Here is a 24,878-nt window from a genome sequence, read left to right on the forward strand (position 1 = left end):
GAGGATCCAGTTTAGTAAACTTAGTTAGGGCCTCAGTGCGCCTGTTTAAAAAAAGAGCTGGGTTTTCTCCCGGGTCCTGGGTGACCTCTGGAAGCCTATCAAAATTGACCACCTTGTGGGTGACAGTGTACATGGCGACCAATAAGTATCTTATCATATTGGCCACGTTTTGTCTTCCCGCCTGTCCTTCCTGGTAGCCCCACCCTGGCTCCACCTCTGGTACCGCCTGGGCTCCTGCTGGGAGAGTGGGATCAGTTAATCGGGTCTTGTTGGCCTCATCTCGGGCAGCCTGACGGACCTGTACCCGTTCCTCAGAAGTGAGAGAGGAGGAGCGGATAATATCAAGGTCCTTCCAGGTGAGGTCGTATGTTTGAGAAAGGTATCTAAACTCTTTTATGAACCTAGTTGAATCTTCTGAAAAGGATCCTAGTCTTTCCTCGATCTGTGCTAGGTCTTGTAGTGCAAATGGAACATGAACACACACAATTCCTTCAGCTCCAGCCACCTCTTGAAGTGGGAGGAGGTGTCGGGGCTTCTGGTCATGTGATCATGTGTGCGTGCTTATGGGCAACGGCAATATCACCTGGGTGCCAGTCATAGGTAATGGGGAAAGGGGTTCATCACAGGTTATGGTGAAAGTGGGATTAGATGAAGGACCGGTTTCAGGGGCGGAACAGAACATGGCGGCCAGGGGGCAGGGGGAGGGGCAGAACATGGCAGTGAGGAACCAGAGGGAGGGGTGGGACATGGCGGAGCAGAAGAATGCACATATGGGGGAGGGAAGTTCCTGGATAGCTGTGGGGTCCCCAGGAACTCAGGAGGGTCCGAAAAGGTGGAGGGTAGAGAGTTTGGCAGTAACACAGAAGAGGGGTCCTTAGGAGGTGAGGCTGTGGTCCTGGCCAGCAAGACCTGGGCCGTGGAACAGGAGGAAAAGAGAATAGGGTGGGAGCGAAGGTCCCAGAAAGCCTGAGCATTTTCTCTCCCTGTGGCAGAAATTCTCAAGGTCGGTGAGGACCTTGGGATCGAAGGTTCCCTGGGGGGGCACGTAGATCCGTTGTCAAGTACATAATTAGGCCATGCCTGGGTGGAGTAGAAGATTAGGTGTTTACACTGTAGGTTCTGGGCCAGTCCCAGTTTCTTCAAGTTCTTTAGAAGGCAGGCCAGGGGGCATTTTGAATCCCACCCTCGGGATTGGCCAGATCCCATAGTCTCCCCGGTAGCCCAGATCTACTGAAATTCGGTCAAGGCGTCCCCTATCCCGGACTTCAGTAGATGGATTAGAGGTCAGTCCTCTACGGAGCCAAGCCAGTGGTGGGACATCTCCACAGCCACTGGAGGCTAAACAGCAGAGAACAGAGCCCACGTGCGCACGATTTGGTCTCTGTCCTGACTGAAAGCTAGCCAGAGATCACAGAGACTGGACCAATCCAGAGGAGGGAGGGAGAGCAAGGAAGGAGTTACTTACAGTTGGTCGAGCATGGTCTGTAGTCAGCATGCGGCACCAGACAGGCTCAAGGAGTGAGGGGGCCTCGAACCCAGAAAGTGGAGGCATGCACCCTCAGCTCCCCGGTTTCAGCACCATCTGCAAGGTGTCCGGCGCGTAACAAATCTTTCCAGGCAGACAAATGAATTAATTCACAGGCTTTTATTGAGATTCTGCTCCCGGGCGAGGTTCCCAGGTCCCAACAGAGCAACAGAGTGGGGGCTGGGGAAGTCGCACGTCAGAGATCGGGAGTTGCTGCTTTTATAGATTCAGGGCATGGGGGTTAAAGGTTGAGGCAGGTCTGATCCTCATTGGTTGACCTTTAGGCACCCGTGGGGACCTTGACAAGGACTTTACTTCCCCGGAAGTACAGGTAGGGACTTCTCCATTCCCAGAAGTATAGGCCTTCCTTCCATGCGGATCCCAAAGCTACAAACCTGGAACCACTAGGTCTTCTAGTCTTTGCTAAAGAGCCCTGTGTTATGCTGGGGCACATTTTCAACACTCAGTGGCATAGTTGACAACCCTGCTTTAGTCTTCACTACTTGCTTGCACTGAGTCTTGAGGGAGAGAGAGATGAGGGCTTAGGATATTCTCAGGTCTTTGCTTAGCATGTTCTCAGCCCTGGGCATGCATGTGGTTTGCTAGATTCCCAGGGATATGTCAGAACCTTTCAAAGTTCTCTATAAACAGCTCATTTCCAAGCTTTTAAACAATATTATACAATTATTAAACAATTGTTGATGTTCGTTTTTGACAAACACCCCAGAGGAAGAGGCTCTTGGGTAGTTTTGAGTCAGACAAGTCTTGTGAATGGAGTTTCCCAGGGAACTATCAGGTTGAAAAAAGAGTTCTTTATAAATGGACTTTTGAAGATACCCCAACCCCATCCTGCTCACTCCAGTGGCTGGCTGGCTACTATTTTTTTTTTTTTAATTTATTTGACAGGTAGAGTTATAGACAGAGAGTGAGTCAGAGAGAAAGGTCTTCCTTCCCTCGGTTTACCCCCGAAATGGCCACCACGGCCGGAGCTATGCCAATCCAAAACCAGAAGCCAGGCACTTCCTCCTGGTCTCCCATGCAGGTGCAGGTACCCAAGGACTTGGGCCATCCTCCACTGCCCTCCCGGGCCAGAGCAGAGAGCTGGACTGTAAGAGGAGCAGCCAGGACTAGAACCTGGTGCCCATATGGGATGCCAGTGCTGCAGGCAGAGGATTAGCCAAGTGAGCCATGGCGCTGGCCCCAATGGCTGGCTACTGTTTTTACCACATATGTTATCTGGTAGTTTTCAGACCAATCACAAACCTGGGATAGATGGGAATATTGTGAATTAAAATGCTACGAAGCTTTCTGTTCTTACTGAATTCACCTACTTTTCTTGAAAAGATATTTCATGAACTGCTACAAGCCTTTGGTTAATTTCCAGGATTCTAACATTAATTCTGATGATTTTGCTACTATCCTCATTGTTTTTATGGAGGAGAGGCTTTTTGGAGATTTTGTCTGACATTTCCACTGATGTGCTATTCTTTTATTTTTAATCTCTTTATGTGAAATGTTTATTTAGGTATATTACTTGTAAGTGGGTTTTTTAAAATTCAATTAGGATAATTTTGTCTTTTGTTAGGAAAAGTAAACATTTGAGTGTCTTGTATTCAGATAAATTCAATCTTAGCACTACTACTTCATTTTACATTTTCAATTCATTCCGTTTTCTTTGTTTTTATAACTTTTTATTTACATTTGTTCCATTCCAACAGTTCACTTGTATTTCTGCCTTACCCAAAGTTACTAAAAGACACAAACCAAAATACTTAAATTTGCATTTTTATTAAATAAAAACTAAATGCTGTAATAAATAGTGTAATAAAATTTTGAAAAACCCATACCTACACATGGTCTTCAAAAAGTTTGTGGCAAATGTGTGTTATGGGAAAAAAAAGTTTCAAAAAAAATTTTTGCACCAACATAATCTTTTAATTCCATTTCTCATGTATTTTTGAAGAACCCTCATATAAATTACAAAAACTCACAATATTTAAATAAGTTGCCAATAGTCATGTGGACTGAAGATTCAAGCCTAATTCTGCCAAATTCCATGGGCAAAGTTACACTCTGATTTTCACTTGCTGTCCCTAATCACAGTGTTAAAACTCTAAGTGCAAAGTTACTTGGGAGGCGCATGCAGTTATAAGAACAGATAACAGAAAATTGTCTTTCTCCCTATGTCTCATCTGACAACATTTTAAATATACAGGAGAAAAAGAAAACATAATGATCGATGAAAGCCAGAAGAGTAGAAACATGCAAAGGAGTAGCCTGGAAGAAAGGGACAGCTGGCAGAGTACGAGAGGAAGTCAAAGAGACAGAGAAAATCAACCTATTTTGAATGAAGGGAACAGATGGGAGATGAGCAAAGACAAAAGGGACCATGTGGGTAGGTGTCATCAGCTAGAGGGCAAGTCAGTGGAATTCAATCAATCGACAAGAATTTATTTACTGGACTCTTGGGCATTGTGGGAGATACAAAAGAATGCAGAGTTATTTTGGGAATGATAATGATGTAGACAAGACAGATGGCTTGAACTGGGGCAATACATGCTGAAGGAAAAGGCTAGAAACACAAGGCAAAAGGGAGGAGGTTAAGGCAATGCCCATATGAGCCAGCTTTGCATATCAATCTGAAATTTCTGTGGGACTGTAAAGAAAGAAATCAGATAAAACCTGTTGAGTTGCTGCTGAGTCAAAATTAATGGATTTGTAGATGGAAAGAAAAAAATGCCAAATCACCTACCCTCTCCATCCATGCTTTTGTGAAAATAAAAGAGTATTAGATATTTGTTTATAAACACACCCACACATACATATACATTGCAGATAATAGTATGCATCATTTCTGAAGTATAAATATGTCTGTTTAGCTAAGACTGGGCAGGACCTAAAATACATGACAAAGACTGATTAGGTCTGATCACCTTGAAAGGAAGGGAATCCTTCTGCCTCAGAGGAAGTTGCAAGCCAGAGAGACAGATGCCCAAGGCTATTTAACAGTGTAATGAAGATGGACATCCACTTGTTAAAGTGAAAGTGAATCATGGTTAATTGATACTAAAATAACAAAGAACCCTGTTCACAGGCATGAAGACTAAATGAACCTTATAGATAATTTCCTGGTGTATCTCATATGAACACTTATTTATTTGGAAGTATCTATTAAGTGCCTTCTATAACAAAAACATTAGCCACCATGAGTCTTCCTATATACTTAGCTCTTTACATACATCACACATTTTATATTTACATACATACATCAAATTCTCACAACCATAAGGAAGAGCAATGAGACTTGGATATGTTAAGTAACTTGTTCAAGATTATAGAATTAGGAGGTAGAAGAGAATAAATTCATAACCTAATCTGTGCTGTATTCCTTTTTTCATGAGACAGGCACATTTAAGGTGCTATGGATATAAAAATTAAAGACTTTGCAGACCTTACTCTAACATAATATATAGACTAGCTGAAAGACAGAAGGCCAGAGAATCCTAGCACAATAAAATATTTACGATAGAGGCACACACTAAGTGAATGAGTAAAGAAACCAGTAAACCAGCCTTGAAATATCAGAGACAACTTGACCATAGATCAATAATCATTTCCAAGGTGATGAGGCAGAGATAGAATTCGAGCACATATAAAGCAATACATGCAAAGACCTAGACTTAGGAAACACTTTCAACTATTTCAACAAGAAGGTCACAAAGACTAACACATAATGGGTAAAAGTAAAATAGGAATCGTGACTGCAGAGATAAGCAGTTGTGTATGAGGCTGAAGACTTTAGATTTGGGGTAGGGATTTGGCAGGTGGTTAAGATGGCAATTACGCTGTCCGGGTCCCACATCAGAGCAGCTTGGTTTGGTGCCCAGCTTGAGCTTCTGACACTAGCTCCATGCTAACGCTGATCCTGGAAGGCAGCAGTACTGTTCCAGCTGGCTGGGTTTCTACCGTACATGCTGGAAACAAGAATGATGTTCCTGGCTCCAACTCAGCCAAGCCCAGCTGCTCTGGATATTTGGGGGAGTAAACCAGCAGATAGGGGCGTTTCCTCTGCCTCCCTCCCTCCATCTTCCCCGTGTGTCTCTCTGCCTTTCAAATAAATAAATAAATCTTTGGAAACAAATCTATAGACAACCTAAAGGTCACAGCCAAATAGCAATGGCAGCATTACAAATGAAGACTCCATTCAAAATTTGAGGAGAGGTAGTGGGAAGCCAGAAGTAAGCTCCTGAGAGTCCTGGACCAAGCACACCAGAGGCTGCACCAGGAATGCAGGCTCTTTGCATGAAATGCTTGGGCTAGTTATTTCACTCTTGCATTTGTATATCCAGTACGCATTCACTTGCCTGGCAGTCACAGCCTTGGTAGCATCAGTATGTCAGTATGTCAGCAGCAATGTCCAAAATATAGATAGTTTTTTAAATAGCATGATTGTGTAGAAAATGGTATCTTGTGTGACATTGGAAGGGACCTGGTGAAGAGATTTCTGAGGGGCCAGCATTGCAGTGTGGCTGGTAAAGCTGTCTGCAACACCAGTGTCTCATATGGGCACTGGTTCAAGTCCAGCTGCTTCACTTATGATCCAGCTCCCTGCAAATGGTCTGGGAAAACCAGTGGAAAAAGATGGCCCAAGAGTTCAGGCCCCTGTTACCCATGTAGGAGACCCATATGAACCTGGCTCCCAGCTTCAGCTTGATTCAGCCCTGGTCATTGCATCCACCTGGAGAGTGAACCAGCAGATGGAAGAACTCTCTCTCTCTCTCTCTCTCTCTCTCTGTAACTCTAACTTCAAATCAATAAATAAATCTTTAAAGAGAGAGAGAGAGGTTTCTGGATCTCTCCAAGTCCTACTTGGAGAATGCCAGCTGTGAGTGCCCTGGGGTCAGGGAACAAATTTTCCAACTCTTAAAATGAGGGTAGTTCATCAAGTCTCAGATGAAAGGAACAATTAACTGCAACCTCAAGGGAAGCAACCACACTTTCTTACCCACCCTAAAGAGGCCAGTATCCATGAGGAGCCAAATAGAACCAGTTACATATGTCCAAGAGAAACAGATCCCTAAGTTATGAATTAAGACATATCCTCAACTGGGATAGAGATAAAAGACTGAGTAGAGTGGTTCATATTATATATGAAGTCTTTTCAAAACATTCATGGAAAACAGTATTATTAAAAAACTGCATAGATTTTGAATTTTTTGTAACAAAATGATCTATTTTTCTGTGAACTTTTTGGAATATCTTTATATATGTTCATATGTAGATGAATATGTTTAAATAATAGAGACTGTCATTTCATTTCTGCCACCAATTAGCTCTGTGGCCATAAACAAGCTGCTTCCTTCCCCCGTACTTCCCTCTCTCATTTATAGTATGAATGGTCTCTGAGGTCCCTTCCAGCTATCATATTGTATTAGGATTCCAGATGGTTGTTGGATATGATATAGTTCTTTGTCAATTTAAGGTTCTGTTGTATAAATGATGCAATATCTGATTTTTCTATTCTTAGGAACTGCCATATGAAAATGACCCAACAAATGCAGAATTTACATCTTTCTCAGTCAAAAAAACACAGTGCCCCATCATCTCCCAATGCTGCCAAACGCCTGTACAGGAACCTGTCCGAGAAACTGAAAGGGAGCCACTCTTCATTTGATGAGGCCTATTTCAGAACAAGAACTGATCGGCTGAGTCTCAGAAAGACCTCAGTGGTAATTAAACTCTTTATTCTTATGTCAGTTTGACTTGTTCAATTTGTTTTTAAGATGACCCACATTTATGTCTGAAGCTAATGCTCTTGAAATTTTTTAAATACTGGAATAGTAAGGTAAAGCCAGAATTATGACTTATCTATATTGCTAGCGAAGAATGGGTGATTATAAAATTTTCTCTTTCTCTTAAATTCATTCTCTTTCTTTTCCCTTAATTAACCCCACAAAAATAGCAGTTTGACAAACAGGGAGTCTTAGAATAAGTAGGCATTCTGGGAGCTCTAGTGTTAATTCAAGTAATAATACATGTATTATTTATTTACTTACAAACCTAATATGCTTTCCAAAGGTATTCAAAACAGAATCCAAGCAAAGAGCATAATACATACATACATATAGAGATATAATGAGTGAGAGAAGGAGACTAGCAAAACTAGAAAAAGAAAATATTGGAGAACAGAAAGATATACCAAAAACCTAGGCAAATATAGTACCTGAAATCTATGGCTATGTTTATCTTTGAGTTCCCAGACTGTCAAGGCAAAAAAGGAAATACAATTGGTTATAGAATCCCATTAACTGATAACTGAAAGTCTATCTGTCCATCAGCAGAAATGGGTATGTTTCTGTTGCTAAGTCCTTTGGTCTATATAGATGTCCAAAATATAGAAGAAGGGCATAAACAGCAGTACTGGTGGTATTACAGACGTTTTCATCCAGCAGTCTCTCATATTGGCCCCAAGGAAAAGCTGAGGCCATAATATTAACATGCTTAGCAAGGGCATGTTTGCAGAGTGATGACACCATTTATTTGAGCTGAAAATAGGTGAGCCCTTAGCCTTTCCAGATAGAAGCAAGCCAGAGTTTGCCAATGAAAGCATGGGGTTGGGAAGAGCAACAATAAACATGGCATATGAGAAATTAGAAATAATAAGAATCAAAAACAAACACAGAACTGTGGAAAAGGCAAAGTTTTAACCTTGAGCTCATCTTTTTCCAATGTGTTTTCTCATCTCAGACTTATCTTTTGGGAAGGCTTGGCCATCATTAAGTTGTGGCCTTGGCCTCATAGGCTCTTCAGTTTAACAGATGGTAGACAAAACATATTTCCACTCAGCAGATTATCTTGCAGTGGAGAACTGAATACCAAAATGACTCGATCCCCTGGATCCCCATTGTCACAACAAGCATTTGCACAACAGTTTCATATTTTCTTAAAATTCCAGTTTTGTATCATGTACACAGTAAAAGCTGACCTGTAGCCTACAATAAGGAGAATCAATTTCTAATGAGACTAAAAGTAAGACATGACCACTTAAATATTTGGTCCCTGAAGATTTTCTACATGTTAATAATGATGTGATCTTTATGCTAGGTCAAGATCAATAGTATTTCATCACTTTTAAAGACCAAGCAAATCTTGGAGAAGATGCCACATAGAAATGTAAATATCAGGATGCTTCAATAAGTCCTAGAAAATGGAATTACAAGATAAAATTTATTTTGCTCTGTAAATTTTTGAAATTCATGCATAATTATTTCCTCAGTATGCATTTTCTATGAACATTTTAAAGACCCTTTGCAAGAATTCCAAAATTCTTTCCATCTAAGAAGATTATCTTTTAATTCCATTTTCCATGAACTTATAAAAATTTCATTTATGTAAGGGAAACAAATTTCCTGTATTTCATATACACACTTTTTTTTAAAGATTTATTTTATTTATTTGAAAGACAGAGCTGACAGAGAGAGGTAGAGACAGAGAGAGAGGTCTTCCATCTGATGGTTCACTTCCCAGATGGCTGCAATGGCCGGAGCTGCACTGATCTGAAGCCAGGAGCCAGGAGCTTCTTCTGGGTTTCCCACATGGATGCAGGGGCCCAAGGACTTAGGCCACAGCAGAGAGCTGGATTGGAAGTGGAGCAGCTAGGACTAGAACTGGTGCCCATATGGGATGCCTGCACTTCAGGTCAGGGCTTTAACCTGCTGTGCCACAGCACTGGTCCCTTCATATATACACTTTTAAGAGCATAATGATACCTCCCACTCTACCTTCCCTCCCTCCCCTATTCTTTCTTAATTTTTTTTAAAATTTTTACAATGACATACTTTCAGTTTACTCTAAAATCACAAGCTTCATCCTCTACTGAAGAAAGAATTCAACAAGTAGTCAATATAAAAACCACTGTTCCTCAAGAGTATAGACAAGGGTTATAAACAATGATCAAATCTCAAAATGTCAATTTTTCTCATATGCATTACAGTTTTTTTACTTTGTACATTAGTTACCACAAGTCAGGAAAAACAAAACATGGTGTTTGTCTTTTGGGGACAGGCTTGTTTCACTAAGCATAATGGTCTCCAATTGCATCCATTTTGTTGTGAAAGATAGGATTTCATTCTTTTCTATAGCTAAGTAATATTCTATCATGTATATATTCTACAATTTCTTTATCCATTCATCAGTTGATGGACATCTGGGTTGATTCCATATCTTACCTATTTTGAGTTTAGTTGCTACAAACATGGGGGTACAGATCACTCTTTCATATGCTGATTTCATTTCCTTTGTGTAAACTCCCTGTACTGGCGTGGCCCGGTCATATGGCAGAACTATTTTCAGATTTCTGAGAAATCTCCATACTGTCTTCCATAATGATTGTACTAGTTTACCTTCCGACCATCCATGTATTAAGTCACCTTTTTCTTACATCCTCAACAGTATTTGTTAATTTTGTATTATAGCCATTCTAACTGGGGTGAGGTAAAACCTCACTGTGGCTTTTATTTGCATTTCCTTGGTTGCTAGTGATCCTGCACATATTTTCATGTCTATTGGCCATTTGTTTTCCATCCTCTGAAAAAATGCCTGTTAACATCCTTAATCCATTTTTTACTGGATTGTATGTTTTGTTGTTGCTGCGTTTTTTGTTTGTTTGTTTGTTTGTTTTTGACAGGCAGAGTCAGACAGTGAGAGAGAGAGAGAGAGAGAGAAAGGTCTTCCTTTTTCTGTTGGTTCACCCCCGAAGTGGCCGCTATGGCTGGTGCGTTGTGGCCGGCACACTGTGCCGATCCAAAGCCAGGAGCCAGGTGCTTCTCCTGGTCTCCCATGTGGGTGCAGGGCCCAAGGACCTGGGCCATCCTCCGCTGCACTCCCGGGCCACAGCAGAGAGCTGGACTGGAAGAGGAGCAACCAGGACAGAATGTGGCGCCCTGACTAGGACTAGAATCCGGGGTGCCGGCGCCGCAGGCAGAGGATTAGCCTAGTGAGCCGCAGCACCAGCTTTGCTGTGTTTCTTGAGCTCCTTATATATCCTGGATAATAATGCTTTATCAGATATATAGTTTGCAAGTATTTTCTCCCATTCTGTTTGTTGTTTTACTTTGTTCAGTGTTTCCTTTGCTGTGAAGAAATTTCATAGCCTGATATAATTTCATTTGTTGTCTTTATTGCCTGTGCTTCTGGGGTATTATCCAAGAAGTCCTTGCCTAGGCCAATGTCTTATAGTGTTTTCCCTATGTTTTCCTCTAGTAATTTGATGGTCTGAGGTCCTAGATTTAGACCCCTGATTCATTGTGAGTTGATTTTTATATAGGGTGTAAGGTAGAGGCCTGGTTTCATACTTCTGCAAGCAAAGATCTAATTTTCCCAACACCATTTGTTGAAGAGACCTGTACTTTCTCCAAGAAGTGATTTTAGCTCACTTGTCAAAGACTAGTTAGTTGTAGATACATTGATTAATTCCTGGGGTCTCTATTCCATTGGACCACATGTCTATTTTTGTGCCAGTACCAGACTGTTTTGATTATAACTACCCTGTAGTATGTCTTTAAATCAGGTATTGTGATGTCTCCAGCTTTATTTGATTGTTGAGGATTGCTTTAGCTATTCTAGGTCTCTTGTGATTCCATAGGAATTTAAGGTCATTTTTTTCCAGATCAGGGAAAAACATCTTTGGTATTTTGATTGGGATCACATTCAATCCGTAAATTGCTTTGGGCAATATGGACTTTAAAAAAAAAAAAAAAAAGATCTAGGAGCCAGCACTTGGTTAATCCTCTGCCTGTGGCGCTGGCATCCCATATGGGTGCTGGGTTCTAGTCCCGGTTGCTCCTCTTCCAGTCCAGCTCTCTGCTGTGGCCCGGGAAGGTAGTGGAGGATGGCCCAAGTGTTTGAGCATCTGCACCCCCATGGGAGACCAGGAGGAAGCACCTGGCTCCTGGCTTCAGATCGGCGTAGCTCCGGCTGTAGCAGCCATTTGGGGGGTGAACCAATGGAAGGAAGACCTTTTTCTCTGTCTCTCTCCCTTACTGTCTAACTCTATCTGTCAAATAAAAAAAAAAAGGGAGATCTAAATTAATAAAATGAAAGATGAAAAAGGAGATGTTAAAACAGGTAACTGCAGAAATAAAAACAATTATCAGAAATTACTACAAACAACAATATGCCAGCAATCTTGAGATCTAGAAGAAATGGACAGATTTCTGGACAAATACAATGTACCAAAATTGAGTCATGAGGACGCAAAAAACCTAAACAAACCAATAACCAGGACAAGAGATCGAATCAGTAATAGAGACCCTCCCAACAAAGAAACCCCCAGGATCAGATGTTTTCACTGCTGAATTCCACCAAATTTTTAAAGATTCTCCTTAAACTAATCAAAACAGTTGAAAGGGAGGGAATGCTCCCAAACTCCCTCTATGAAGCCAGCATCAGCTTAATTCCAAAATGAGAAGATACAACTCGGAGCTAGTGCCGTAGCAAAGCAGGTAAAGCTGCCACCTGTGAAACTGGCAAACCATATGGGCACTGGTTTGAGTCCTGGCTGTTCCACTTCCAATCCTGCCCCCTGATAATACACCTCTGAAAGCAGTGGAAGATTGTCCAAGCCCTTGGGCCCCTGCACCCATGTAGGAGACTTCAATGAAGCTTCTGGCCCCCAGCTTCAGCCTGGCCCAGCACTGACTGTTGAGGCCATCTAGGCAGTGAACCCCAATGGATGGAAGTGTTCTCTCTCTCCTCTCTCCTCTCTTCTCCCTCTCTCTCCTCCTTCTCTCTCTCTCCTCCCTCTCTCTCTCCCTTTCTCTGTAACCCAGACTTTCAAATAAATAAAAAAATCTCAACAAAGAAAACTGTAGACCAATTTCCCTGATGAATATAGATGCCAAAATCCTCAACCAAATACTAGCTAATCCAATCTAGCAACTTTCAGAAAGATCATTCACCCAGACCAAGTGGGATTTATCCCTGGTGTGCAGTGATGGTTCAATGTATGCAAATCAATAAAAGTGATACATCACATTAACCAAGAATAAAAAAATGTGATTATGTCAATAGATGCAGGGAAAGCACTTGATAAAATACAACATCCTTTCATGACAAAAACCGTAAGCAAATTGGATACAGAAAGAATACAGAACACAATCAAGGCAATATTTGACACACCTACAGCCAGCATCATGTTGAATGGGGAAAAGCTGGAAGCATTTCATCGAAGATCTGAAACCAGACAAGGATGCCTACTCTTACATTACTATTTAATATAGCTCTGGAAGTTTTAGCAAAAGCCATTGGACAAGAAAAAGAAATGAAAGGGAAACAAATGGGGAAGGAAGAAGCCGAATGATCCCTGTGTACAGATGATATGATCTTATGCATAAAAGAACCAAAAGACTCCACTAAGAGACTATTGGAACTCATAAGAGAGTTTGGTAAAGTTGCAGGATATAAAAATCAACACACAAAAATCAATCACATTTGTATACACAAACAGTGCCATAGCTGAGAAAGAACTTGGAAGATCAGTCCTATTCATAATACCTAATAAAAAACCTAAATATCTTGGGATGTGAATACCAAGGACATGAAAGATACTACAATGAAAAATACAAAATATTAAGGAACGAACTAGAAGACACAAAAAATGGAAAAGTCTTCCATGACCACAAACTTCCTAAAGTCTCTCATAAGCTCCAGAAACATGTATTTGAGAGAATTCCAGATCTCTTTGCTTTGGTTTAGTATTCATCCTTTGAAATAACTTTTCAGAAAAACCATAAGTGTTTAGCTATTTTTTTCTGCAGGTGATTTAGCATTCTATAAATATTGCACTTCTTGCTCTCTTCAGCACCAAACTACAGTGCTCAGAAATGCCAGGTGTTCAGTGATTGGGATTCTGCATTGAAGAGGTATGGCGTTAGAGACCAAAGTCTAGGAATGTGGCCAGCAGACTGCTGACATGTGGAAATATTAGAGATTTGTAAACAAGGAGGTGACACTTAACATGTATACTTCTTTTTTTTTTTAAGATTTATTCATTTATTTGAAAATCAGAGTTACACAGAAAGAGGAGGGGGGTGGAGGAGAGAAAGTGGGGGGGTCTTCCATCCGATGGTTCACTCTCCAATTGGCTGCAAAGGCCGAAGCTGCACTTATCTGAAGCCTGGAGCCAGGAGCTTCTTCGGGGTCTCCTACACTGGTGCAGGGGCCCAAAGACTTGGGCCATCTTCTACTGTTTTCCCAAGCTATAGCAGAGAGCTGGATGGGAAGTGGAGCAGCCAGGTCTCGAACCAATGCCCATATGGGATGCCAGCACTTCAGGCCAGGGTGTTAACCCACTGTGCCACAGTGCTGGCCCCTTAACATGTATATTTCAAGAAGATTACTCTTGTATCAGTATGTAGCATGGGCTGGAGGAACCAAGACTAGCAGCAAAAGGTCACTATCACAATCCAGACAAGGGATGATGACACAGAGACTTGGAGATAGAGAAGAGATGGGTTTGAGAGAAAATAGAGAAAGCGTACTCTGAATTTCAAGCTAGACATAATAGAAACCACCTTTGCTAATGCTATCTATGCCAGCATTTCCACAAATCGTGTCCTGTAGAACACTATTCCAAAAGTAGTTAAAGCAATGTAATCAAATATATATTAAAAAGATTAAAATTCCTGAGAATTCTTACAGTAAAACCATGGAGTAACTTGATTTAATCCAATGTTTATCAAATTTATTTGACCACATGCTTTTTTTTCATAGAATACCTTTTAATTGTCTATCAAACAGTATTCTGCAAGACTGGTTGAGAAAAACTCATTTTTGCCCTTAACTATAACTAGCGGTGCTATACATGGTCTTAGTGACACAATATTTATTACGTATTCAGTGCTTATTAGAAAGAACGGGAGGAAGATCCTATATAATGCATACTTTGGAGTCCCTGGGATAAATTACAGTTATATCATATAGTCCCTGAAGCAGTCTCTGAAATTCAAATAGCTAAGCTGTCAATTCACACTGTTCTATGAGATTTCACTAACCTACTTCTACTCTGCTTCCCCAGAATTTCCAGGGCAATGAAGCCATGTTTGAGGCGGTCGAACAGCAGGACATTGATGCTGTACAGATCCTCCTGTATCAGTATACAGCAGAAGAACTAGATCTCAACACACCTAACAGTGAGGGGCTGACCCCCCTGGATATTGCCATCATGACTAACAACGTGCCCATCGCTAGGATTCTTCTGAGGACAGGGGCCCAAGAAAGTCCACACTGTAAGTAAACCTGAGAATAAAAACTGGTCCTATTAAAACTGCACCCCAGGTTTATGCCACCAACCCAGCACTGCTGACCTTCAGACCAGGAATTGCTGACAAAGCATAGGTTCTGAAATCCTCTGTCTTTTCATAGACTTTCATGGAAATAATTTAAACATCAAACTTCTAAGTAGAACAAGCTGAATGGTATTGAGAAAGGCCCCCAAAGAACTCCTTCCTTAGACATTTTTTAAAGTTTTTATTTATTTTCATTTTATTTGAAAGGCAGAGAGATCTAGAAACTTTCAAAGAGAGACAGACAGACAGACAGACAGACCTTCCTTCTGCTGATCACTCCCCCAGATACCTGCAACAGGTAGGGCTGAGCCAGGCTGAAGTCAGGAGCCAGGAACTCCATCAGGGTCTCCCACGTGGGTGGCAGGGGCTCAAGTACTTGAGCCTTGGACTGCTGGCTTCCAGAGTGTACATTAACAGGAAGCTAAATTGGAGGAGTGAAGAAGCTGAGACTTAAACCAGGCACTCCCAATATGGGATGTAGGCATCCTGTGCAGAATCTTAAGCATTAAGTCAAATACCTGTTTCTCTCCACTCCCACGAATATTTTCTCAACTTCAAAACAGGTGAGCTACTCCAAAAGAGGTCCTAGACTTGGAAGTTTACATAGGAAAAAGAGTGAGCATGATAAGCCTGTGTGTTTGTGTCTCTGTATCTGCAGCCAATGTGGTGGCTTTATCTCTTTGTTTCATTTATTCATTCACTCAACAAACCCTGAGGGCAGGGCACTGTTCTAGGTGCTAGGAATATACTGATGAACAAGAGCAAAGCCCTGTTCTCCTAAAATTTACCTACTAGTGAGGGAGACTTCCAATAAGCAAAGAAATAGGCAAAATATCAACACAACTAAATTGATAAGTGCTATAAAGAAAGTAAGATGGATCACTAGCTAGGCATTGTTGGAGAAGGGATGATTTTTAAAGAGGTGGGCAAGAAGAGCTTCTCTGATTCAATGATCTTTGAGAACACAACAGGTCACAAGAAGGTGGGGGCAAATTCTCAGGTATTGGAACCAGCAGGAATGAACTGGTATGCTATAGGGCAAGCAAGCCAGTACGGTATAAGCAAAACAGAAAAGGGGAGAGTGGAGGCTGAGGAAGAAGGTACTAGGACCAGATTATGCAGAACCTTGAGGCTGTGGTAAGATTTTAACTCTGATTGTTGAGTATAAAGGGAAGTGGTAAAACAGTCAAGGCAGGTATATTGTGCTTTACACAGAAAAATGCATATCCTGTGGATAAGACACTTGTGAGATTGGGAAGTCCAGTTAGGAGACTATTTCAGGAATCCAGGAGGGAGATGCCCATTTCTTGGACTAGCATGACACTCATGTGAAGCAATGGTTAAAACTCTGGATATTTTAATAGCTCTATTATGATACCACTCACATACTATACAATTCACCCACGTAAAGTACATCACTCAATGATTTTTAACATACACACAGAATTTTTATTTTAGAACTTCATGTTCCAAAAAACAAACCCTATACCCTTGACGTTATATACTTTTTAAAATCCCCACTCCTTCCAGCCCTAGGAAGGCCACTCATCCACTCTCTGTAATATGGATTTGCCTATTCTGGACATTTAATTTACTGGAACCATATAAGATGTGGTCTTTTGTGTTTGCCTTCTCTCTGGATGTATTTCTGGGGTTGAGCAGATGATAGTGCTTGTGGAGGGGGTGGTGCCCTGGGATCAGCGGAAGATCCCGCCCAAGAGTGAATGGGATAGTATCCTACAGCAGTCACCCTGTGCCAGGCACTATTTGGAACACTTTACATGTATTGACTCCCTTAATCCTCACAACATTATGAGGTAGGTGCTCACATTCCTCTTGGTGCAAACTCTCTGACCCAAAGACCACAATGGCTCTGAGCCACAGTTTTTTATGTTTCCTAAAAGAAAAAAGTAAACTCTTCAAAATGTTAGTTTCACTAATACTGATTCACTTATTTCCAAGTGGTGAGACTCAGAAGGCTAAAGAGAAGCAAGCAAATATATAATTAGAGGTCACATCTCTGCTCCTACATTTCATAAACTACTACCACCCAAAGACTAGGTACCAAGGCACATCCTTGTATCAGAAAACTCTTTATTTTAAAAATGCTAGGCTCAACACATCCATGTCAAAGAGAGTAGGGATTTAAGCTCCTCAAAAGAGTGCCACAAAGTGTTGCCCCTTTTTAGTGGAATTGGAGGATTTGGAGGGGTAGATATATCAGGTTGGAATAAATTGAAAAGGCATCTTTTCTGTCTTCTGATTTATTTTGCAAAAACTTCTACCCAAAAGATTCAGGGAGAGAGGAGTGGAGAGAGAATCAGAGGGTCTGAACATGGAGAATGCAGAATGGGCCCTATTTTGTAAGAACAAGGAGACCATTCATTCACATGTTGCCACGGCCATCCTAAACTGGGCTGGATGAAACATTAGTCCTCCCTACCTGAGAAGCTACAAAGAATCCTGCCTTTTCCTTGCAAACAGTAAGACTCCCAAAGTCCCCTTGTGCACAATGAAACCTCCATAAAAGAACTCCAGTACTAAATACCTAGTTAAACCAAAAGCAAAGTTGTTCAAGAGATCTCTGCTTTCCTGGTTCCCTCTGAGATAATAACCATGTTACTATCACAAAGCTGTAAAGAAACACTGACAGTGGGGGATAGCCCCAGGCTTCAACTCCAGGAAATAGGACACCTGAGTCACTCTGACCACCCACAAAGTCAAAGAGATAGTACCATGTATAGATTCCTGCATGTAAAAAGAGCAGAACTATGGCCATGGCCTTGGCTCACTAGGCCAATCCTATGCCTTGCGGCGCCAGCACACCAGGTTCTAGTCCCTGTCGGGGTGCCAGATTCTGTCCCGGTTGTCCCTCTTGCAGGCCAGCTCTTTGCTGTGGCCAGGGAGTGCAGTAGAGGATGGCCCAGGTGCTTGGGCCCTGCACCCCATGGGAGACCAGGAGAAGTACCTGGCTCCTGCCATCGGATCAGTGCGGTGCGCCGGCCATTGGAGGGTGAACCAACGGCAAAGGAAGACCTTTCTCTCTGTCTCTCTCTCTCACTGTCCACTCTGCCTGTCCAAAAAAAAAAAAAAAGCAGGACTGTGTACTTATGTTGTCTCCACAATCATTATCTCTAGTTTTCATACTAACCTGGAGGACAATATTAACTCTAAACTTTGAGGATACAGAATTTATGATTCTGAGAGGCGAAGTGATTGACAAAAGGTCACACACCTAGCAAATGAATAGAGATATCACAGACTCAAACTCAAGTCTCTGCAGTGCCAATAGCTGAGATCCTACTGCACAAACTCCCTGTCTTTCCAAATAACCAGTATGGAAGGCTATGCCCACCAGGTCCCTATATCTTTCCCTTTGTACTATTTGCTAAAATCCTGTGGTGTTTTTCTTTGTTCTGTTCTGTGCACTAAGCTGCTGTTTCTGTTGGAGAGAGGTAGGATAGAACATAATGTTTCCAGGGAATTTTAATTCATTTTATATATCAAGTAGAAAGAAAGCAGAATTGCTTCTGTGCATGAGTATGAGCCAGCAAGAGAGAAAAACTGATTTGCCAGCCTGGACCAGATAAGCAAACACCTGCTGCAAACTGTTCCCTAGAAACTAAAGAGGCAGGATGTAAGAGAAGAAAAAAAATGAGGGGACATAATTTCTTTGAGTGTTTTACACTCTAAAAACAAACCTTTGGTCTGCATTATCTCACCTGACTCTAATAACTGGCTTGTCAATGAAAAAAACTGGAGTACGTCAAAAGTTCATCTGACATTACAAAGCTAATTGGTGATGGTGCCATGATTTGAATCCATATCATCTTTGTTAAATGCTTTGGTATTAACAGAAAAACTTTAGCACACTTGCTGTTAAATAATAAATGCCCAATTCCTTTATTCCCTTCCTATCCATCTGCTTTCTAATGACTTCAAGTGTGCTAGAGTACATAGTTTCCAGTATGGTTAATCTTCTTGCTTTCTTTCCCTCTGTACTGCTTTCTCTAAACAGGACCAGCATTCATTCTTAGGATTCTAGCACAATGCAGAAGAAAGCCCTTTGTAATTCTCATTTCTTATAAGGAATCAGAACAGATGAACTTAAGGAATTACCTTCTACGTCATATTAGTCATATCTGTCTTCCAGTCTCTTACCCTCAGTCACAAAGCTATCTTTATCAACATGGCTTGAAACTCAACCATGTACATCTCCTCATTCATACAAAGAAAACACCCAAACTTTCACACTGACTTGAGGTTAAGCATATACAGAACCCAAGCTTAATCACTGAATGAACTTGCTATCTTTATTCAAGGACTTTGTTCTGTTCTTCCTACCTTTAGGGAGGCAGTACAATTACTTATTCCTTATAGAAGAAAACAGCAACAATTACTGAAGTAGAGTCTCAAAAATACTTCCTGCAGACTGGTGTACTGAGCTTAGACAGCAGGTACAGAATCTAAAAGGACTACAAAATGGAAAGCCTACATTAAGAGACACCACAGAATACCTGTGACTCATGCTCAACTGAACAGCTGCTATCTGAGAAGCCCCCAAACACTGTTCCCCATTTTTCCTAACTCATACCCTACCCCCACCCTGGAATTATTAATTTATATCTTACCTGCAATCTCTGGAAAGACTTTTCTGACTGTCCATGAGGGCCTTGCCCTTCTTAATGCTGCTATTGATTTGGCATCATTAAGACTCTACAAGCAGTAAAGAAACTCTCTATAGATACCTACAATGTGTAACTGTGGTCATTCACATGATTCTTGTCTCATTCATTGACCTGAGGATCTAACACGTGGTTGGTACTCAGAAGTTTTCAGACTAGTCTTGATGACAGGCCCATCTTATACCACTGAGTCATAGGCACTGAGTTTTAATGAATACACACATATACCTGCAATATATGGAAAAACTGTTTAAGTCTTCCAGTAGCTTAGACTATGGGTACCTTTCATTGTTACCACTGCTGCTGTTGTTTTCCAGGAATTGGTGCAGAATTTGGTTGTAGAAGTAACCTGGTTGTTCTTATTTTCATACTATTTAATCATGTGACCTGTAAGAGCAGAATACATCTCAGTTTTGGTCTTTCTGCTCTTTCCTTTGGCTATCGTCCCCCATCCCTGCAGACCCTAACTTCTCCCTCTACATTTCCTGATGAACTCCTCTCTCTCACCTTCTCTCAGACACTGCCTGGGGATCAGGATAGTAGCACCCAGAATTCACTATGTTCAATTAAATCATAAAATGTGATGCAAAGTTACTGTCATTTTGAGGATGGTACAGACAGTAGCCTTGTGAGGATGTACCTCCAGTTTCTGCAGTAGTCAAGGGTTCATGTTGGTGCTGGGACCAGTTCAGGCCAGGACTAAGAGGACTGACTATATACTAATGAAACTGGCTTTATGTAAACAAACATGCCAAGTAAATATTATCCTTCAACATAGTCCTCCTGGGAGACCCCACACTTACTCCAACATTGCTGCCATTGCTCTAAACACTTTTGCATTTGTCATCAAAGTCTGTTTATGAGAAAATCTGACTCGTTGCTTAAAGTCATATCTGATTTTTGTTCCAAAACAGCATTGCCTAGCACCATCACTCTCTATGTAAACCAAAATGAGCCTCAAATGGTTTAGAGAGGTTTCCTGAAATTAAATCCACCCTCAAAAGACAGAGATTTGCAACTTTAAAAATAAGTAAAGAATGAGCTTTAAGTAGGTCTCTAAAAGGAGCCTCAAATATTTTTATATGCTTCATTAAAATAGGGGTATGAATTCTCACCCTGACTTACAAAGCAGTTTCTCAAACCTCATCTCCTTCACTGTGTATCCATCACTCACCTCAGACTCTATTCTGTTCCTTGAGCTTGCTGACCTTCTTGCCACAGGGCCTCTCTACTAGCTGTTCCCCCTACGTAAAATGCTTGACAGCCTTTCATCTTGATCATTACAGGACCAACTCCCTCTTTGCATTCATAGTTTGGCTTAACTGAGACATCTTCAAGAGAGGCTTTCTCTGGTCACCAAATTCTATGTCTAAACAGTCACTTTCTAATCACATCACTCTGTTGTAATTTTCTGCATAGCTCTTACCACTATTTTTCTCAATGTTGAGATTTGCTTATTTTCTGCTGCCACTGCATTAGAATGTCAACTCCTCAAGAGCAGGCTCTTTCTGTTTTATTCATCACTGAATCCCCAGCAACTCACTCAATGGTTACTGAATGAATCCTAGCACTGCTTCTCTTGGGCAGGGTGTGTGTGTGAATACATTATTTCTTAGGAAGGGAATGGTTTTACTAAGCATCGAGTGACTTGACCCTTTTTAAAAAATGTTTCCAAATAATTATTAAATATCAGATGGACACAGGCTAAGTTCCAGTCACTGATTCTTCAAGAGGGCATAGTTGTTTTTCTTTCTTTTTTTTTAACATTATACAATATTTAATTGACAAATAAAGATTGTATACATTCAAGATGTACAAGGCAATTATTTATATATATATGCACTGTGAACTGATCATCACAAATTAATTATCATGTCTATAACCACCCATGAGGCACATTATATCTCTAGCACTTGTTCATCTTACAACTGAGTTTGTATCCTTTGAATATTATGTTCCCATTTCTCAATCCCTGGCAAACACCACTCTATTCTGTTTCTATTTAACTAATTTATATTTCACTTATATGTGAGATCAAACAGTATTTATTTTTCTGTGTCTGACTTATTAGCATTATATGCTCCATTATATGCTTCACCTATTTTATTGCAAATTGCAGAATCTCCTCCTTTTCTGTCTTTTGTTTTTAAATATACATGCCACACAGAATATATTCTCATTGTAAAAAATTAAAACATTAGAGATGAAGTTGAAAAGTGTCTTCTAATGCTCACCCAACTTTTCCAGGTTGCCCCCAAATCACCACTGCTATAGGTCTGGAAGCATCTGTACTTTTTTCCCATCAGTTTTAACACAAGGACAACAGCCACCATATCAAAACAAAACAAAACAAAAAATACTGGTTCACATTTTAAATTACTTAGTATAGGGCAAAAGTTAAATTTATGGATTCAGAAAGTTTTAGCTTCAAATCTAATCATGATTTTTTGCAGCTATAGGACATTCCTTAACCTCTCTGTGCCTCAGTTTCTTCCCTTGTAAAACAGAGATAAAAATTGTGTCTGCTTGTATTAGTTACACGTTGCTATGAAACAAATTACCCAAAAACTTAGCAACTGAAGATAACAAACTTGTATCTCCAGTAGTTTTTGGCATTGGCTGTAGCTGGGTAGTTGTGGCTCAGAGTAGACCTTGAGATGGCTGTCATCTTAAGACTTGATTAACTAAGAGCGTCCATAGCCAAGCTTCCTCAGATGGCTACTGGCAAGAGCCCTGAGTTCTTGCTACATGGGCTTGTCCATGTGACTGCTCTATGACATGGCACTTGGCTTTCCCCAGAGAAAATGATCTGAAACAAAGGAGAGAAGGAAGGAGATAAAGACCAACCAAAAGAGAACCAAAAATGTTTCATATTACCAAATCTCAAAAGTGAGACACTGTCATTTCTGCTGAATCCTGTTGATCATACAGATCCTTCCTGGTACAGTGTGACATGGGCATGAACACCAGCACACAAAGGTCACTGGGACCTCTTAGAGGCTGGCTACTACACAACCTATCTAGAATTATTAAGCATTAAATGGAATAACACATTTAAAACATTTCTCCTACTACCTGGTAAATGGCCAAAACAAAACAGCAAGCAAATATAATTCTGGGGGAAAAAATTTCTGGTAAAAAATTTAAATATTTAATCAGTTGCACACTTTTAAATACTAGTGTATTTCAGAAAGTTAAGGAAAAATGGAATTAAAAGATGTTCGTTTTGGTACAAAACAAATTTGATATCATGCATAATTTTTTGATAATATGTATTTCCATAATATGCCTTGTGAAGACACTCTATATTACAGAAGAACTTGTAATGGGTTCATATGTTTTCATTTTTCTCAATGTGTTCCCTAAACACCTCAATTAAAAACTAAAACTAGTTGACATATTTACCCTTATGTTTTCAAATTTTAAGCAATTATCAACTAGATCCCAATTCAACAAGTGGAAGGGCAAAAGCAAAATGAACTATTTGCCAATCCATAAGATTAGATTCTGATGAAGAAGAAAATTCATTCAGTCCCTGACCATTATTTATCTCCAGATTTGAACAGTAACTGTAATTGTATTCTTTGAACAATTAACTTCCCACCCTAGCCCACCCCCATCCCATCGTTAATTAGCTGGGCAGGTCTTATTTAAAAAAAAAAAAAACAACTCAGAAGCCCTGGGTGGTAGCAGTGCTGTTGATAATTAAACACAATAGCAAGGAGACTGCTTCAGGAGCAGCTTAGTGGTCTTGCTCAACCTGACTGCTTACACTCACAGTCTCTCTATTATGCTGGCTACAGCGGATTGGAGGGCTGCATACTTGGCTGGAGAAGGGAAGAAGTGCAGAGAGAAAAGACCAACTTTACAAAGCAATCAGGAACACTAGGTTTAAGAGGAATACATCCAGAAGTGGAAGTGAAAGAGGACTGGACCCAAGAAAATGAATCGCAGAAAACAGACATAGCCTTTCTATCGTCTACGTCCAACAAGTCAGTCAAAGTGAGTTCACCAGTCTTGGGCCAAACATACAGCAGCTTGAAAACTGCTATATAAAAATACTAGATCAGTTTGCATTCATTCAGTTTAGACAGAGTTCACTGAATTATTTAACATTTTTAAGAAAATCATGCAGGGGCCGGTGCTGTGGCATAGCGGGTACAGCCGCTGCCTGCGGTGCAGGCATCCCATATGGGCACCAGTTCAAGTCCCAGCTGCTCCACTTCCAGCTCTCTGCTATGACCTGGGAAAGCAATAGAAGATGGCCCAAGTCCTTGGGCCCCTGCACCCAAGTAGGAACCTGGAGGAAGCTCCTGGCTTTGAATCAGCACAGCTCTGACCCTTGCAGTCATCTGGGGAGTGAACCATAGCATGGAAGAGCTCTCTCTCTCTCTCTCTCTCTCTCTCTGCCTCTCAAATAAAATAAATAAATCTCTAAAAAAAAAAAATCATGGATACATCATCCCACCTCCCTGGGTCTCAGTTTTCTTACATTTTTTAACTGAAAAGTCTCCCATTTTAAAGTTGCAAATATAGAAATGAGATTCCCAGAACAATTTCCAGGGTGTCAGTAAACTGACCCTATCATACTCTTACTCAGGATAAAATTACAGTCTAATAAAATTATCATATTTACTTGCCTCTGCTTAGATGATATTAACCCAGTTTGCTAGGTTGATTATCTCATTCTGGACAGACACTTCTATTAGCAGTGAGGAAGAAGTGTGATTACTTTAGAAGTCAGCTGGTTTGGTAGACAAAAGAGATCTTTCAAAACACAGTGTTATATTAAGCTCTTTAAAAAAATCCACTGGGAAAAGAATTACTTGGCGAAATGGTTGAAAACCAGCTCAGTCAGTGCCTTGCCAACTCATCCATGCATTTACCTCTAACAACAGAGGCAAATGAGTGTTGTCTCAAGGGTACCAAGGGCCTGAAACTGGAAAAAAAAATTTCTCTGAAATTTCTCTCTTTAAAAAAGCTTCAGATTTTTGAAAAATTTTCCAGAATAGGTGTACTGAATTTTTAAATAAGAATCATTCCTCCAAATTCAAATGTAAAATCTGATACTCCAGGAAGTCCCATTCATACTGTGGTTTGAGAGTTAACCCCCTGTATCAGACTCTATCCACCATCACCAACCCATTTCTTTGGGTTTGGTATCCTAGGGATCTAAATAACTCTGGAAAGCTCACCTGGCTATAAAAGTCTGTGGTGCTCTCTTGTCAGTCTGTGAAGAGAGGCAAAATACTTTATCTTGGAAAGGTGGGACCCTTTTACCAGCATAACTCAAATTGCATCAACGTATAAGCCTAAGAAGAA

General features: G+C 40.8%; 1 protein-coding gene across 1 annotated transcript in view; it reads left to right on the plus strand.

Moving 5' to 3' along the window:
• Positions 1-24,878, plus strand: part of ANKFN1 (ankyrin repeat and fibronectin type III domain containing 1) — a 522,795-nt gene that overhangs the window by 357,420 nt on the left and 140,497 nt on the right. Inside the window, exons 5-6 of the mRNA XM_051825489.2 lie at positions 7,053-7,254; positions 14,601-14,811. Of these exons, the coding sequence (XP_051681449.2) occupies positions 7,053-7,254; positions 14,601-14,811 (413 nt within the window). The remainder of the gene's footprint in view (positions 1-7,052; positions 7,255-14,600; positions 14,812-24,878) is intronic.

The sequence above is a fragment of the Oryctolagus cuniculus genome, chromosome 17 (assembly GCF_964237555.1).
Source record: "Oryctolagus cuniculus chromosome 17, mOryCun1.1, whole genome shotgun sequence".
Taxonomy (NCBI): Eukaryota; Metazoa; Chordata; class Mammalia; order Lagomorpha; family Leporidae; genus Oryctolagus; species Oryctolagus cuniculus.